The sequence below is a fragment of the Synchiropus splendidus genome, chromosome 4 (assembly GCF_027744825.2).
Source record: "Synchiropus splendidus isolate RoL2022-P1 chromosome 4, RoL_Sspl_1.0, whole genome shotgun sequence".
In the NCBI taxonomy this organism is placed as follows: Eukaryota; Metazoa; Chordata; class Actinopteri; order Syngnathiformes; family Callionymidae; genus Synchiropus; species Synchiropus splendidus.
Genome location: NC_071337.1, coordinates 5,510,244 through 5,526,871, shown reverse-complemented (window position 1 = coordinate 5,526,871; position 16,628 = coordinate 5,510,244). Strand labels below are relative to the sequence as shown.

The 16,628-nt window shown below is 45.9% G+C and overlaps 1 protein-coding gene across 6 annotated transcripts in view; it reads right to left on the bottom strand.

Moving 5' to 3' along the window:
* Positions 1–16,628, bottom strand: part of LOC128758002 (POU domain, class 2, transcription factor 2) — an 83,612-nt gene that overhangs the window by 48,968 nt on the left and 18,016 nt on the right. For 3 of the 6 annotated variants that reach the window (XM_053863719.1, XM_053863722.1, XM_053863721.1), the window contains one exon: positions 15,615–15,750. The exons of 1 other annotated variant lie outside the window; for it this stretch is intronic. Coding sequence is in view for 1 of the 5 variants with exons in the window: in XM_053863718.1 (XP_053719693.1) it covers positions 10,916–11,015 (100 nt within the window). In the remaining 4 variants the exon portion in view is untranslated. Of the gene's footprint in view, positions 1–10,915; positions 11,594–15,614; positions 15,751–16,628 lie in introns of those variants that run through there. 2 more of the 6 variants (XM_053863718.1, XR_008414427.1) reach the window with 2 other exon arrangements.

Genomic DNA, 16,628 nt, shown 5'->3' with positions numbered 1-16,628 from the left:
TGAGTCAGCCTGAATCTTTCATGAGCTGAACCTGAATGCGAAATTCAATTTTATTGCATTGAAATGATTTATTTCCATCGACAACTGGGTGTGTTTTTTGTTAATATATGTTACTAAGCAGAACCTCCGATTCATAAGCAGTTCATTTAAGAACCTGCCACACAAAGAGTAAAACTTTCTGAGATCAACTCCAACCATAAAAAGGCAAACCAGGAGAAAGAGGTATAACTTTTCCCTTTACTCTGAACATGTATTTCTTTTTTATAAGTACATGTGTCTGGAAAACAACACCTTTTACAGCTTTTGAGGAGTGAGACAGGTGAATATTTTCAGCTATTAGATTCGACGGCGGCACTTGGGGGTGTTTTGAACTGACACTCTGACAGCGATACCTGAAGAAAACCACTGCAGTTTGAAGACAGTAGCTGGCCAACATGTTAGCACAGATGTTCTACCTTTCCAAGACAAAAAAAAAATGTGTGAGCTTAGCTGAAAGTTTTAGAATAGCCAGCTCACGGTCCATAAAAGTGGCACCACGGAGCTTTTAAATGCGTCATTGCCGACCCAACAATAGCAGTGACTGTACACACACCTTCGTCCATGGAAAAATATCAACATGTATCATTAGCTACAGTTTCCTGTTTGAGTTGAATCGAGCAACAGCTGTGGTTTCTACGAAAACGCGTTCAAGCCCCTTCAGCTTGTTCCGGGGTGAAAATGAGTCACCGAGTGCACACATGTATCTGAGTGTGCGTAATGGAGGTAGGAGGTTAGTTGAGTACAGAAGATTGAAGCACTAACCAGAGCACTCAGATTTATTAAAAAGGGCCGGACCCAGCGCATGTCCACCCCCATTTCCCCCCCTCAGCTCTCCATCTTCTATTGTTGTCACTTTACTTCTGTCCCTGTGCATACAAACCCCCCACCCCATTTCGCCCCCACATCCTGCATGATATTATGTTTTCCACTAAAAACCCTTCACCACTGGCCCCTCAATAAGAGAGAGATGGGGGGGGGTGTAGTGTTCCAGAGGTAAACGTGGACCCCCCCACCCATCCCCCTCCATCCATCTTTCCACACGCGCCCCTTTCTCCCCTTCGCGTTCATTACCATAACTTCTGTCCGCTAAATTAAATTGGGGCGTCCGAATCTCCCCAAACCAGCGCTGACCACCAGCTGAGGGGCCAGACGAGTCAGCGAAGGACACAAAAGAGGGGGAATCCAATCTAACTAACCCCACTTTTGTGCTCCCACTTTATTAGCTAAATGTATCAGAGGCGGGAAGAGAGCCATTGTTGCTTCCGAGCGCCGACGCGTACTTGCAGACATGCAAAAGCAGCTCAACAAACAAGCGCCTGGTGGCACGAACTGTGTTGGCGAAGACGTCCGATTACATTACGACACTGCCCATCAACACGTTGTGGAGAAGTGAACAGACAAGGGAACAACGCAAAGTTAGGAGCGGAGGTGTCTTTTTAATCTCGGTAGGAGGAGTTCGAGGCCACCAGAAAGCAACAAAGGTTGAAGGATGCACACTGTGTTCAAAAGAGCTACCAAACACACACTCAACCTATGTAGACAAAGCTGGTCCACACAACCAATAATGGGCAAAATGTGACCTGTGTGCAATGGACTGGGCTCAGCATGAGCATCCTATCTGGTTCTTGGCTATGCGGCCCCATACGCAACCAGCCAGTGAGGATACCCTGTTTCTAGAATCGCCCCATTGGCCACCACTTTTTTGTCTAGTGAACAACGATCCCCAACAAGACAGAGACCCTAAAAAAAGTCAGAAAAAAAGTACCACGCAAAGTTGAAGATCTCCAAAGGGCAAATGGTCTCAATAATGGTTCAGTAATGTTAAAAACGTCACCCTGTATTTTTTAATGTCTGTAACTGAGTTTGACACCCTCCGCCTGGAATCGCTATCATTGACGCGGCTGCTAACGTGATAGCCCACCATTTTCCTGTCAGGCGCAAAAGTGCCTGCTAAAGGCACATCATTTCCCAAACAGACAAACCCCTGCCCGAGAAAGATGCAACACACCTTGAAGAGATTTGATTGCGGCTGAATACAGATGTTAAACCAAACAAGTCCCCTCCTGCCTGCACCATTTATGGCCAAGCAGGGAGCCTTTTTGGTGATATATATATATATATAAACAGGACCCTAAGCACCGGTCGGGGCCATCAGGGTAACGACCGTCTCTCCACAAGCTCACCAGAAATAAGTGCATGGTAAACACAGCAGTGTTTACGGGCCACACCGGAAATGTACCGGCAAATGATGGCACGATTGGTGATTACATATCCAAAGAGAGCGAGACACACGGGGCGGTCAAATGTAGCCAGAGCACAGCCAATTTGGCCACTAATGGTCTTTGTGAGCATCAGGAGCGCAAGACTGAGATGACCGTCCAACAGTGGGAGTATGTGTGTGGAGGAGGACGTGTTTACCACCATTCCCTTCTGTCTATATGTGTGTCTAATGGCCTATGGGTGTTTCCACGGTAACAATGAGAGTTTGAACTGGTCGGATGGCCATGAGGACATTAGCGAGGGGAAACAGAGTTCAGGTGACCATATTTGGTTAAAGGAGGACTTTTATTTGGATGCTGCTCAGCAGGAGGCGCCGGCGCTGTGAAATGACTTCCATTATCGACCGGGGAAAAAAAAAAGACAAAAGGTGAAATTGAGAATGATGATGGTTTGTGCATGTGTCACGGGTTGTTGGTTTGATTCTCTCAAGAGTGCATTGAATTTCGGATCTTAAATCCATGTAGCATGGCCTCATTTTTTATGTAAAAAAATGAAAAACGGCCATGTTACAGTCCACCTCATAAAGAAAAACGCATGTACCGCCATCTACATAGACATGTAATATCATAATCATGAAAAACAAAAGGTCTGTGAGTTGGTTCCATCAGTAGATGGAACTGGTGTTCAAACCATGGACTTAAGTTCGGTTCACTTTTTACTCATTACGTCGTCTCACATAGCGTTGCAAACAATGGTACTCTGCCATACTTGCGTTGCCAAAATGTGTCCACACCCGTGCAGCACTGTTTACCAACTCTCACTGCTCCGTTGTTAGAGTTTGAGCTCAGTTGAGCTATGCTCTGAATACATGGCATGGAAGTCGGCCTTCTGTGTTGGATGTTGACACATTCAACTGAATCAAATATTTATCCTCCTGGCGCCAGAGTGACCAAAACACCAGACATGCTGTGGAGAAGCCTAACCGTGCAGGATTTCATGCGACCTGATATATGCAGTACCTCAGGTGATCATGGGCTTGACTCACGGTGCAAACCTTTATACGAGTCAAGGTCATAAAAGGTACATCGCTAGGGTAGTAACAATGAGGGCTTCCAAATATCATCAGCCGTTCCTCATTCTGAGAGCAGTCATTCTCTGAACGTTCCTGCAGTCGGAGACCCTACTCAGCATTGAGTATTTTGAGAAGAAACCTTGAGACGGAGGTGTCAGTGTGACTAGTGAATGCCTCAGTATTCGCCCAGTAGAGCTGGAGAAGATTTCTGAGGAAAGTGAAAGTAGCCCAGCGACCTGACCTCAGGTAAGAAAATTGATGGATGGATTTTAGATGCCGAAATATTGGCTTATCTATAGTGTACTGACTTAAGAACTGGACACAAATCTTCTACGTAGAATCCACAATTGTGTGAAAGGAAAGCGCGGCAAAAACACTGTTCAGCTGTAGAAGTAGGTGTGAGGTCAACAGGTTCAGTTAATGAGTGTGTGTAATTACAGAGGAGAAGCATCTGCAGCTGGAATGTGTGTGTGTGTGTGTGTCTGCACAGCGCCCAGGGTTGGGGTGAGGCAGCTTAACGCAATAAAGCATGTTGTATTGACATCTGTGTTGTGTCTATTGATTCCCCATTATGGAGCTAACAAACCCGCCTGGACGCTTTGTCATTCGCAATCACGTTAGCAACGGGACTCACCAACATCACTGCCCCTTTTAAAATCTGATCCATACCCCCCCCCCATCACATCAGCACACACACTCTGACTATTACACACCATGACGCATTCCTGTGCTTCCACGATCTGCCTGGGTCACAATGCTCATGAACACTGTCACAACGCACACTTGCCGTCGACAGTTAAGAGGACGGGAGAGTAGTCAATGCGCTCGAATCGATACCGGGAAGGTTAAAACTGCTCACACAATGGGCAGCGAGGAGCCGCCTGTGGTTTCCCAGACAAACCGCACACAGCTGACGGATCCACAACTGACCCCAATGCAAAAATGATGGAGTCGCCTACCTGCGTGCAGGTCACTACTGCGCTACGAACCTGACCGAAATAGCCCCCTAGTTTGCATAAACCGTCCGAGCCAGATGTTTCTGGGAGGTTCCTGGACCTAGTTTAATTCCGTCCAAGCGGTTGCTTTAAACTTTTCTGCAACACAATAGCCAATTAAAGTGGATGCAGCTCTGAGTTTAGTGTGGTCAAGACAAACATGACCCCCCCTGCTGGGCACCGGGAGGTGAAGAACCTGATTGTAGGGGGTCGGCTGTTATCGAGCAGTACACAGCAGTGTGTGCAGCACTTTTGTGTGTGGGCAGAAAGTTTCAGCTTTGATCTTGGAAGATACGTTTTTCAGGCTGAATAAAAAAACAAACAAACAAGCAAACAGCATTTGCATACACTATTGTCTTCGGAGGCACTTCTTCGCAATCCCCACACGTCAGGTCTTAAAAAACATTTTAAACAAGTTCATCGGCCCTCATTACATTAGAGAGTCAGTCTGAAATAACAAGAGCTGAAGCTTTGAACAAATTCATTCAGAGTCCGAGGGACGGCAAAAATATGAACAAAATATGCAGATGAAGCTTCATGATACAGTGTCCTCGTTGTCATGGCTCTGTAGGTGGCGCTCTTAAATTATGTGACAATTCATCTAAGTAGTTGCTCAAGGTCAAAGCTTCACAGGGTCTACTAAAAAGAAGACACTGCTCCATGAAGCATCGTGAAGCCTCATCAGCCTAACACTGGTACGAACTCTGTCAAACACTACACACTTCTGGTCACCAACAGAACCTGACAGTCACGCAATGCCTGGGGTGTCGAACAAGATGGAGTCCTTGAGAAACTAATCGTCACATTTAAACCAGACGGATGGACTCAGATTTGGGCCTTGACAACATTGTGGGACAGTTAGAGAGGCTGGTGGTCATAACGCTCTATTTACAATGATAATAATAATCAATACGAGTCGGAGAAAAGGTATTTTGCTCTTCAATTGCTACTACAACAATTTAATACAATTCTACAGGGGCGACTACATACAGTTGTCGGACTCTGTGTAGAGCACGTTTCTTTCGACTGTGAACACAGCGCAGTGTATATCTGCCTCCAGTAGCACAGACCAGCCTGCCCACTCCGTCTAGACAGGTGCCCTCTCTGCGTGAACTTGACAGCTTTCAGTTTTATTTGGGCCACATCGGCCCGGGAGGATTTTACAGCAGTGTACATAAAATAAAAAGAGCATTTAGATTTCCTTTGTTGTGAGGAAAAAGCAGCGGCAGATCCAGGTCCCTCTCCACCCACGCCCTGTTTGGTTATTTCACTTTGAAATGTACAAAAGCTTTCCCTCTTTCTTTCAGGTCTCAGTGGCAAAGGATCTGAGCATGAAAGACACAGGTCCACATATCAAGGGAAAATCTATGTTCTCACAGAATGTGGGAGAGATGATAGGAAGCGTGCGTATCAAGCTGCTCATTCAGATTTGGTTTTTCTTTCTTGTTCTCACTGGACGACATCTGATTTGTTTGAAAACTTTGTGGCACTAGTGGACACTGCTGTTCTCTGAAATCAAGAAGGTCAACTCTATAGGAAGTCAGTTGACAAACTTTTATCTTTAACTGTTAACTTTCTCCGGAATATGCCCAGTAGTCATTGTTAACAAGACATGTTAGCACCTAGTCCTGAGCGACAGTCTCTGCTGCAGCCTGAGGAGCTTAGTATGAGAGTGATGTTCGACGCAGAACCTTCAACCTTCACCTTCGAGGGCACGAGGCGATAAAACAACATTCCCTTCCTTTGGACATTTCCCATCAGGTGTTGTCTTCACCGCCTTGGCCTGTCTTGTGCATCCTCCCTAGTCACACCAAGTCTGCTTCATGTTCTCCTTGATCACCTTCAGGACCCTCAGTGGTTGTCATCCTCTTCTTCTTTTGCCTGGTGCATCCACATCTCCCCTGCCTCATTCCTCTTGCTTCTACTGTAAAAGATACACACCAGACGCTCAAAGTTTTCAATTCCACTTTAGCTGCTACTCTTCTGTCACAGATTACCATTGACAGTCATCTCCTCCTATTCCACCCAGCCTGCACTCTCTTCTTCACCTCTTTTAATCACTGCCCATCACTCTCTGTAAGACCGAACTTGAACTCATCTGTTGATCTACTCCCTCATCCCTTCATCTACACAGACACACAAATTCCGTCTTGGTTCTACTGAGCTTTCCAGCTCTCATCTTTATGCCACTAGAGAGCACTATATCATCAGCAAACATCATAGTGCACCTGGACGGGTTGTAGCGGTAGTAGTCTTCCATTTTATTCAAAGTGAATTCACATTTCAGTATGTCTATAGAGGTGCGGCAACTTCAGGCAAGCATGTGACTTGAGGCTGGACTCCAAACTCTAGTCATAACAATATTGTTTCATACGATATGGTGTTGTCAGTCAAAATTGAACCCAGATATTAATGAGAGGGAGAAGATGGTCCATGAGCAGAACCACAAAAACTGGTGATACTGAGGGGTTGCAATAGGATCACAGCCCAAAACCACAAAGCCCAGAACAAACGCCCTCAGTATTTTGGGAGTGGGGTATTGTATCACCTGTTTCCTGTAAAGACATACATCCTTTAATCTAGCACTTAACATTAAGTGCATCCTTTTGCAGTGTGAATTCCACGCTGAGGACCACAACATAAGTCGACCTGGGTGATATGTTCGAGGCAGGGAGGAGCGAGGTCAGTGGAGGTCGTGGACGTGTTGAAATGTCGAGCTGACAAAACCCATAAGCAGCCATTTGGATCCCCGCAGACCGCTTATGTCGGCGATTTAGAGCCATCACAGGTGACCACGCGGCCCAAACCTGCACACCTAAGTCAAAGTCTCGGATCAGAGAGCGAGAATTTGTGGGTAACAGACTTAGCTAAACTGGCTTAAGGGGCACAGCAAAAAGCACCAGGAAAATCCAATTCAAGATCCCTTCAGTCCACGAGGGACGAGACAGAAGTGGATGGAGCGTTTGCATTTGACTGAAAGGGCTTTGGTGTCGAGTGAATACTTCACAGAAATGAGAGAGAGAGAATGAGGAACACGGTTTCTGAGTTTCTTTCTCTCTGGAGATTAAGATGAAAGATGAAGAAAGGAGGAGGGAGAGGAAAAAACAGACGGCGGAGACCAGAAGCGAGTGCTGGCCTTTGCTCCGCGGAGCAACTTTATTCCTCTCATGAGCATTAGCTGCTTATCACACCAACATGTTTAAATAAAAAGAGTCAGCCGTAGTGGCACTTACACCCGCACAGAGGACACCCAGAAGATGAGTTGGCTCCATTTCAACATTCACTCATCCATTTTTAAACAGATTTACTTCTTTACCACACCAGCCGCGGATATTACGGTTGTGAATTGGCAAAGAGCCGTTTTAAGATCTGATCGTTCATAATTTATGACGTTTGGCTTTGTTCCGATTGTGCTAACAGGAACATGAGAATTATTTAGCGCTGGTTATGTATGCGCCACTGAGGAGGGAGGTTATCTTACGAAGATGTAAACAGGCTGTCAACGCAGAGACTTTGTTGTGGAATGTCGGGAGCAAATCATACGGCAATGAATATCGGGGACTTTTTTTTAGCTTTTTTTAGTACTGCAATGTAAATGCTGCAAGTTTAATGCCTCATTGTTCTTGTCTGACGCAGCAGTTTTCCAGACATAAAATTCGGGTTGTAGTCAAGACTGTGTTGAGTCCAGAGCAAGGAAAGACCAAGACCAATGACGGAGGTGAGACCAAGATTCAGAACAAACTAAGTTTGTTCCCATGAAAGCATTTCAGATCTTGATTTATTTTCAGGGAATGACAGTGTTTCTTTTGAATTAATAAAAATATGAGTGTGTCAATGTGACTAATAGATTGTGGTTCTCTGTTCTGCATTCAGTTTTGTCTCAGCCTTGCTCCTCATTGCTCTTCCCTACTACATTACTTAATATTTTTCTAAATTCTCAAACAAGGAAAAACATTATGGAGCTTCTCAAAGTGTCTCCTTGAGGCCGGCTGAGAAGCTTGGTCATCCAAGAGAGGCTCAAAGTAGAACCACCATTTGTCAGGATGCTCTCTCCGGAGGTATGTACACCAAAGACACTTTCCGCTCACCTTTCTCCACTAACTCCACTCCAAGTCTCCGGTGAATGACAAAGCTATCTAAACTATCTCAGCGACAGGAGCCAGGAGGGGTTGAGGAGGTAGCAATAATTTCAGTAGGAAGTGTCTAGAATGCCTCAATGTGAGGTGCTATTCCTCTGTCTATTATTCGTTTATCCTCATCTCACCAAGTCCATTAGCTTCATGTGATGCAGGGCCAGCAGACAGACTGACTGGTCCACTGCCACGACACCTTCCAGAACGCGCTGCCACTTCCATGTCGCCTGTCACGGCCTTTAGCGACGGCCCTCATTAAACCCTCTGCCGTGGCTCTCGGCCTGACACCCACTTAAGGTGATAGCCTGCATCACCTCTGCGCGCCGCACGGTCGGCATGCACACTTACCCCCATCAGCCATTTGAAATTTCCGCCTGGATGGCTGCGCAGATGGAGGCAGGGGAGCGACGGCTACAACCAGCGCCAACATCTCGGTAACAAGCGCGCTCGCTCCTGATCACACGTGAGTCGACATCAAGAACAAACTGCAACCATCTGAAGCGCTGACGGACGCTGAGGGGATGGAAAACCGCCACCTTCAGCCGGGCGGTCTGATACCCACACGGACCTCTGAAGTACATCTCTGAACACACATCTGAATAACTTGCTCGCCAGGAAGCTTGAGCCAAGCTCTAGATTAAAACGGAACAGATACCGCTATGGTCTGCAACATCAATTCATTAAAAGCACGGCCCATAAGGCACTGCAACAGTTGAAAGTGAAAAAAGCTTAACTCAATTTTGTTGTTTGCAATTGAGCGGCCTTTTTGGGTGTATTCTCAAAAACCCTTTGTGTGACTCTTCGATAGACAGACCGTGTCAGAGTGATTCAGTGTTTGGAAAATGGCGATTTAATGTGACAATGGCCGGCTCAGCTTTACTGAAGCTGAAAAAGAATTCTGGAGCTTTTTCCGACTGTTCCATCGCTTGCCTGAGACCGGAAGAGTTGGATCTCAGTGGAAAACATCAGATGGTTCAGGTTGACGTCTCCTACAGAGGCTTGCGGAGAGTCATAGCAAGTGCAGGTGCAGGGCAGACCTGGAGAGTCTGATAACATCTCAGGCTCACAAAAGTGAATATTAAAAGGTGTTTGGAAAAACCTTGAAACGAGTGAGAAGACCACACACTACATGGATTGCCATCCTCAGCGTCACCTTTCTAAACCTTCATTTGTCAAAACAACCTGATGCGACTTCGACATATTATTCAACTGCAACGGTCCCAACTATGTCTCATGATAAAAACTGTTTTACTTGACTCTTGTTTGAAGGAGTCACTTGGCTAAAACAGAAATCATTAGAAGAAAAGTAGTGGAATGTCGTGAGGAGGTCAGAAAATGTTGGATCAGGGGCAGCTTTTTAAAGAGAAGCATGATGAAGAATGTGCCGTCAGCTCCAAGGGGAGTTTCAATTTTCTCTCTATTTAACAGTGAAGTAAATAATGGAAGAATTTGTTAAAAGTTTTTTTTTTATGCCTTATTTTGTAGACCGAATTAAAGTGTGTGAAACACAAATGTAATAGATCATTCAGCCTTCAAGGTGAGCATGTGGTACCCACCAAAGTTCCCAAATTCTCTCATCCCTCCCGGTGTTTTGAAAGTTTCACCGCGAGCTGAACTTAGTCTCACAAAGCAGGATCGATAACTGCTGATCAATACTTGACCAGGACGGCTGAAACAAGACACCGCGCGGAGGCTGGGACATTTCCATGAATGAAAAGTAAAAAGATGAGGCGCAGAGAGGAGGAGCAGGAGAGAGAGAGTGGCGCCTCTCAAAGAGCGTGATGGATGGTAATGAGCCGCGGCTGCACAGAGCCGCTTTACATTCCAGATTTATGCAGCGGTAAGCAATTACACCGCTTTTTGTGTCCTCAGAGACGCAGGGTATTTTTACGCGTTTGAGAAGTATATCGAATGCTAAATGCTTCGTCTGACGCACAATTAAACGATGTGATGTTGACCTTAAAAAAAATGAAATATGAATATATGAAAGCATCTGTTTGTGATCGAGTTGACAGAATAAACAAAAAGTTGAATTTCTTAAAACGTCGGTAATGTCTGATCACATGACCTCACCCAAATTGGCTTCATGCCTCATTATTTGTTTAGACAAACGGCGTAGTGGTGGGAAATATTTCAGTTCATGCGGATCATTTTTGAAAATCAGAATTATTTTCGATTCAATCGAATTGAAGGCTGTATTTACTTTACAAGTTGCTGAATTGTACGGTTTCAAATCATCGGTCTGACTAACAATAAACGCATTTATACTCGCCATACGACTTGACTTTCCGTTACTTTGCGCTAAATAAAATACGCGACGTAAAATTTCGCGCGTAAATAAATAAAACAATTAACACAAAGTTTATATTCATTTGAGTGCTGAGGATGGGGTTAGTGCTTAGGAAGAGCAGGGGGCCACTTGTTTTGGGGTGGTTCTGCGGGACCGCAAGACTCACCGGGGCTGGACCGCGGAGCCAGCGAGGACTTGAGTCTCCAGGCGCTGAAGTCGGACGCAGTTCTCTGAAAGACGAAGGGGACCGGCAGGGGGACAAACATGGTCCTCTGTCGACCTGAGGGCCGTCGTTGTTTTCACTCGGTTTCTTTTCTTCTGGGTCGCTCTCTCTCTTCTCTTGTATCCCTCCGTGTGTCTTTGGTTTTTTACAGGTTTCCAAGTTCGCTCCTGACAAGACAAGGTTGGCGCGGAAACAAAAAAAAAAGATTTTTGGTTCTGTTTGGACTTTGGTTGACTCACAAGTGGATCATCTCCTGGCTGTACAACACAGGTGGCAGTGGACGAAGCATGTCAGGTCGGATACTCCTTCAGTCCCGGCTTCGGTGCGTAAAAACAAATGTTCGCGGCTTTGGTTCACTTCGGAAACAAACACCTTCTGTTGAGTCCCAAATCTCACACACACACGCGCGCTCGCGATCCCCTGGTGGATCCTCCTCTGTGTTTTTGGTTGGGCTAGATATTTGGTTTACAGCAGGCTGGCTCCGACGGAGACTCCACGCACGAGAAGATGGCGGAAAACAGTAAATAAAGAAGAAGTCAAGGGTGAAAAGTGTGAAGAAGGCTCCGCTCCTCTTCCTCCTCCAGCCCCGGTCCTCGCTCCCTCACCGCGGGTCACTAATTAAAGCCAAACGGATCGATAAATACATGAATAAATCCATATCAATAAGTGCACCTGTCCTCCGACTTCCGCGTCCGCTGCGAGCGCAGGAGGAAGCGGGAGAAGCTCCGCTGCTTTCCCGCTGGTCCTGGTGCTGCTGGAGGTTTGCCGCCGTCCACCGCCTCGTGCGCCTCCGCGAGTGAGTGTGTGCGCGCAGTGATTTGGGGAGCTCGGTCCGTCTCCAGCAGCCTGGAGACACACGCACACACCCACCCCCTCTTCTCTGCACCTCTTCCCCTCCTTCCTCCACGTCCGACCCCCTCTTCTCCATCACTACCCCAACACACACAAACACGCTCGCACGCGTACGGACAATAAACAAGCCGCAAAAGTCCATTTGTCACACACGACTCAGGCACATTGAAGTCAAGGCAAGCGAAAACACAGGGAGAATAGATACACGCTAAAATAAGATGGAAATAAACACATACAATGTATAACACATTAAACACACAATACAATACATAATACACAACTGACCACAAAATGACAAACACTAAGTGCAAATACACACCTCTAAATTGTGTTATTGTCAAGAACATTTGGATATTGTCAAAAAAGACATACATGAACACACACACTAAGACAGACAACCACACATTTTAATTACACACCGAAAGCTCACTAAAGCCGCCGACCCCAAAATTGAACACACACACGGCAGGTACACAAAAGCAGACAGAAAACTAGATCAAAAACATTGATGGGGGACACAAAAAACTGACAGTAAATAACAGACTGGCACACATGAGTCTCATCTATTTAGCGAAAATACTTCGCGGAAAGTTGCAAGATATCAATATAGATCTTGAGGAACTATAGCTGAATTTTTAGCAGCTATGCTAAGCTAACTAGCTCACTTCATTTTAGCTTTGTGTGTCTTCTTATTACAAAAACTTGAATGACCGACTACAATTTCACCTGAGACTTGAACGATAAGCTCACTACAGGGTGCGCTAACGTACGGGTTTTCCAACTTATGACTTTCTTCTTTCATTCTCTTTGAGCGGCAAACCAAAATTAAGACCCAGCATCTTGAGTCACGTTCGCTTTAAGAGGACAGCAAACAGTGTTGCGTGCTGTGTTTTAACTTCCGCGATCATTCTGAAGAACATGCCAAACCGCCATTGGACACCACATTCGTACAACTTTACTGACATGCGGACAAAACACCGCACGGACAAGGTTATACAGCAGGTGATGATGTTATCGCTGATGTGACAAGCCATGTCTTGGGTGCTGTGCAGGCGTGGCTTCGGTAACAAGCTACGTCACGGAAAAGAAAATCGTAAATCAGTGCACAATGCAACGACTTCCTGCTTCTTGACAAACTCCTTTTCCGTTTAAGCTCATGAAGGAAATGGCTTCCAATTTGAACACACAGATGTGATATAGTTCATTAGCTTCAATCTGAACAGTTGGTGCATCAGAGAGAAAAAAAATGGACCCTGTCACAACTGCATCCAATGGGATTCTCCCAATGCACCGTGGCCCCTGAATATCACATGGAAAGCAGTGAACGGACTGAGGGGCCACGGGTAAGCGAGTGGTCTCATGAAACTCCTCCCTCAGATCAAATGAGAAACGGACGGACAAACTGTGTTTCTTTAGATCCATTTCTCTCTAGCTGCCAGCGAGTGTGTCCTGTACCTGGGGAACACATGGCCCGGGGACGCTCGCTGTGTGCAGGGCTGAATGTTGACGGCAGCTTCTGGCTACTGCTATACTGTAGGTGCAACCTTGACATGGAGTAAACATCAGTGTGGGGGACCACTCCGACCCTCCACATCCCCTGATGGCAGCTGAATTATTTCGACGTGCCTCCCAGCTTCACTTTCTTTTGCGAATATTCAGCAACCCTATTAAAGCTTTGAGGCCAATCGTGGGGTTCGTGTGGTCAAGTGTAGCGTCAAGAGACTCGGTCGGGATATGATGGTGTTCTGAGCACCATTGGTCTCAGGACCGATGAACAGAAGGAAGGTTTGTGGCTCTAACGTGTGTTAACAGTTGTCAGCTTCTGTCCTGAAATCTTCTTGAAACTGAGCTGCAGGTTGCAGGTAGGATGTGAGATCCATGCAGGATCTCATGCTCAGGCACGATCCGGAGAAGTAAGGTGAGCAACTAAATATTAGAAAGGCATCGATTCGGATGTTGAAACTGATGATGCTTCTATGAGTGATCAATAAGACCAGGGCTGTGACATCAGAGGGGTTAAAATCACAGTTCCTCTGCCTGTGCCTGCCTCCGCAGACACTCGCTCTGCGACCGCAGTAATCCCCAACAAGACCAGCACAGATCCAGCCCATTGATCTTCTGATTACTTCATTATAATGAAGCCAATAATCACATCATCGCCGGCCTCGCCGATCGATCGCCGCTCCACAATGTGCCGACATGAATTCAAAGAGAAGGGAAGGGGAGGCGGTGTGAGCAGGGTGGGGAGGGGGGGAGGGTTCTGCTGTGATGTATATTTCAGCAGCTCCGTCTCTCGCATATAGATTCAGGTGGATCCAGTCCAGGCGAGGTCACGTGAATACTTAACCTGCCAGGGTTCCAGTCGCGCGGCCGCCAATAATCAAACGCCGCTTCCTCTAAATTATTCACCAGCGTTTACCACCACCGCTTGTAATTATAATTCCTCATCAAGCGCCGCTGCCTGCGGCTCCTATTTAACACACCTGCCCGTGCATCCCGGCTCCAGATGAGCCTCCGCATGGATTTCTTTAAATGGAAAAATCCATGTGCTAAATATCACCGTCAATAAAAGAGGATCGACCAGCGCGGCGGCTCCCTGGACCCGCTTGTCTTTCCATACAGTGAGGTGGGATGGAGCTGTTAATAAGTTATTGATCAATTACGCCACACGTATAGGGGAAGTCCTCGGGCTCCTTGCTGATGCTAATGTGCGCGCAGGTGAGCCAGAGGACTGTGCACTACAGCTGCCTGGACGTGTGGGGCAGAGGGCCTCACATGGGGCTTTGCCTCCATTCACCCGCCTTAATGAGGTCAGTGAGACATAGGAACGAAGTAGGAACGAACGTTTGGGGCTTCTCTTCATTTTTTTTCTAAAGAAACAATCTTTACTAAACTGTGATTTTCTAAAGATTTTCCCAGAATGGCAGAATTTATAGCAAGTCAATGAAACAGATTCTGCCTGAGTAAAAACAGAAACATATAACATCCCTCCTACTTTTCAAAATATGCCCAGAAAGGGCTTTCAGACAAGAAAAAAAGCACAGTCTAACAGGGGTGAAAGAAAATATTGACACCCTCAAATATTGTGATATTGTATCAGTATTTTTGCTGAAATGTCACATGATCGTGTGATATTGCTTGATATTCTAAGTTGTCTATATCGATATTTATACACATATGCAAGATAAACTGAGTTGCCTTTATATTTATACGGGTTGCCGTTTTATTTATACGCACAAGACAAATAGAGTTGCCATTACTTTGCACTAAATAAAATGGTGGTGAGGATGGGGTTAGTGCTTAGGACAGTGGTTCTTAACCTGGGTTCGATGAGTCGGTCTCAGGGGTTCGGTGGAGCCTCCGCCGCAGAGGTCCACCCCTCAGTCTAGTCTGCAGTTAGTGGGCACAGTCATTGAAAGCGTCCTGCTCTGAGATTTCCTACCGGTCCTCTTTGAGGTCGCTGGTTTATGCAGCAGAGTGAGGCCTCTCTATCCGACCGCATATCTGAACTGGTCTCTCAAAGGCAACAGCAGAAGTCACACTGAGGTAAGTTGTTTTGAGTTCATGCACTGTGTTGGTTTTGTTATTTGAACACGGTGATATTAATGCACAATTCATTCCGTGCACCAGTAAAAAAAATCCTATTTTATTTTTTACTAAAGAAGGGTTTGGTGGATGAGCATATGAAACTGTTGGGGTTTGGTGCCTCCAACAAGGTTAAGAACCACTGGCTTAGGAAGAGCAGGGGGCCACTTGTTTTGGGTTGGTTCTGCGGGACAGCAAGACTCACCGGAGTCAGCGAGGACTTGAGTCTCCAGGCGCTGAAGTCGGACGCAGTTCTCTGAAAGACGAAGGGGACCGGCAGGGGGACAAACATGGTCCTCTGTCTACCTGAGGGCCGTCGTTGTTTCTTTTCTTCTGGGTTCCTATGGGTCGATATTTAATGCACAGATACTTGGATATGCTGCTGCACTTGTGACATGTTTAATACTAACACTGGCGTTATTTTGTTGATCAAAGGAGCGATTCATTCCTCTGTTGGGCTGCGAAGTTTAACTGACATAGTTTCATAACAGTCAACATGTTTTCAAGCATGTGATATTGTACTGCATTATCTGGCTTTCCCTCTTAAAATGACGGTTCTTCTAACAATAGATAGCTTAACATCATCACTCCTGTATCGCATCATGAGATGCCTGCCAATACACAGCCCTACTGTCTAAGCGCACAGCAGCAAAATATGTGATCATATCGGTAAATAAAATAAGAAAAGAAATGACAAAGGTATAGCTGGACGCACCCTCGGGTTCAAATGCAAATCTGCTTGATTAACTTAAACTAAAAGTGGTTTTCAAATCTTATTTCAGAATTATCATCAGGCCACTGGGTATGTGTGAGAAGTAGACTTCCATCTTAAGACGAGTGTATCATCTTTTTGCACAGAGGAGAGGCTGAGTGTCGGCAGTGTAACCCCAAAAGTGGCTGTGAGCAGGTTTGGTGCATCCATTACATCCGTGAATGCAGATAAAATGGGTGGAAAATGGATGGAAAAACATTTCTCGCCGATATTTACATGCAAAACGTATGGATATAATTTGCTGTTGTTTGAAGAAAACAATCACCAGGTGAAGATTTTGCCAGAAGTTCTTTTGTAAGTTGAACTCAGCGTAGAATTTTGCATAAGAAAAACAATGCTTAGCATAAAGGCTGCACTCAAGCCTTTCATCCCACACTGTCATAGATTTCCACTCCTAAGCCAGTGTCCCAAGTTGCTCGAGCTGAGTCTCTGTATGTCTGTTTTTTG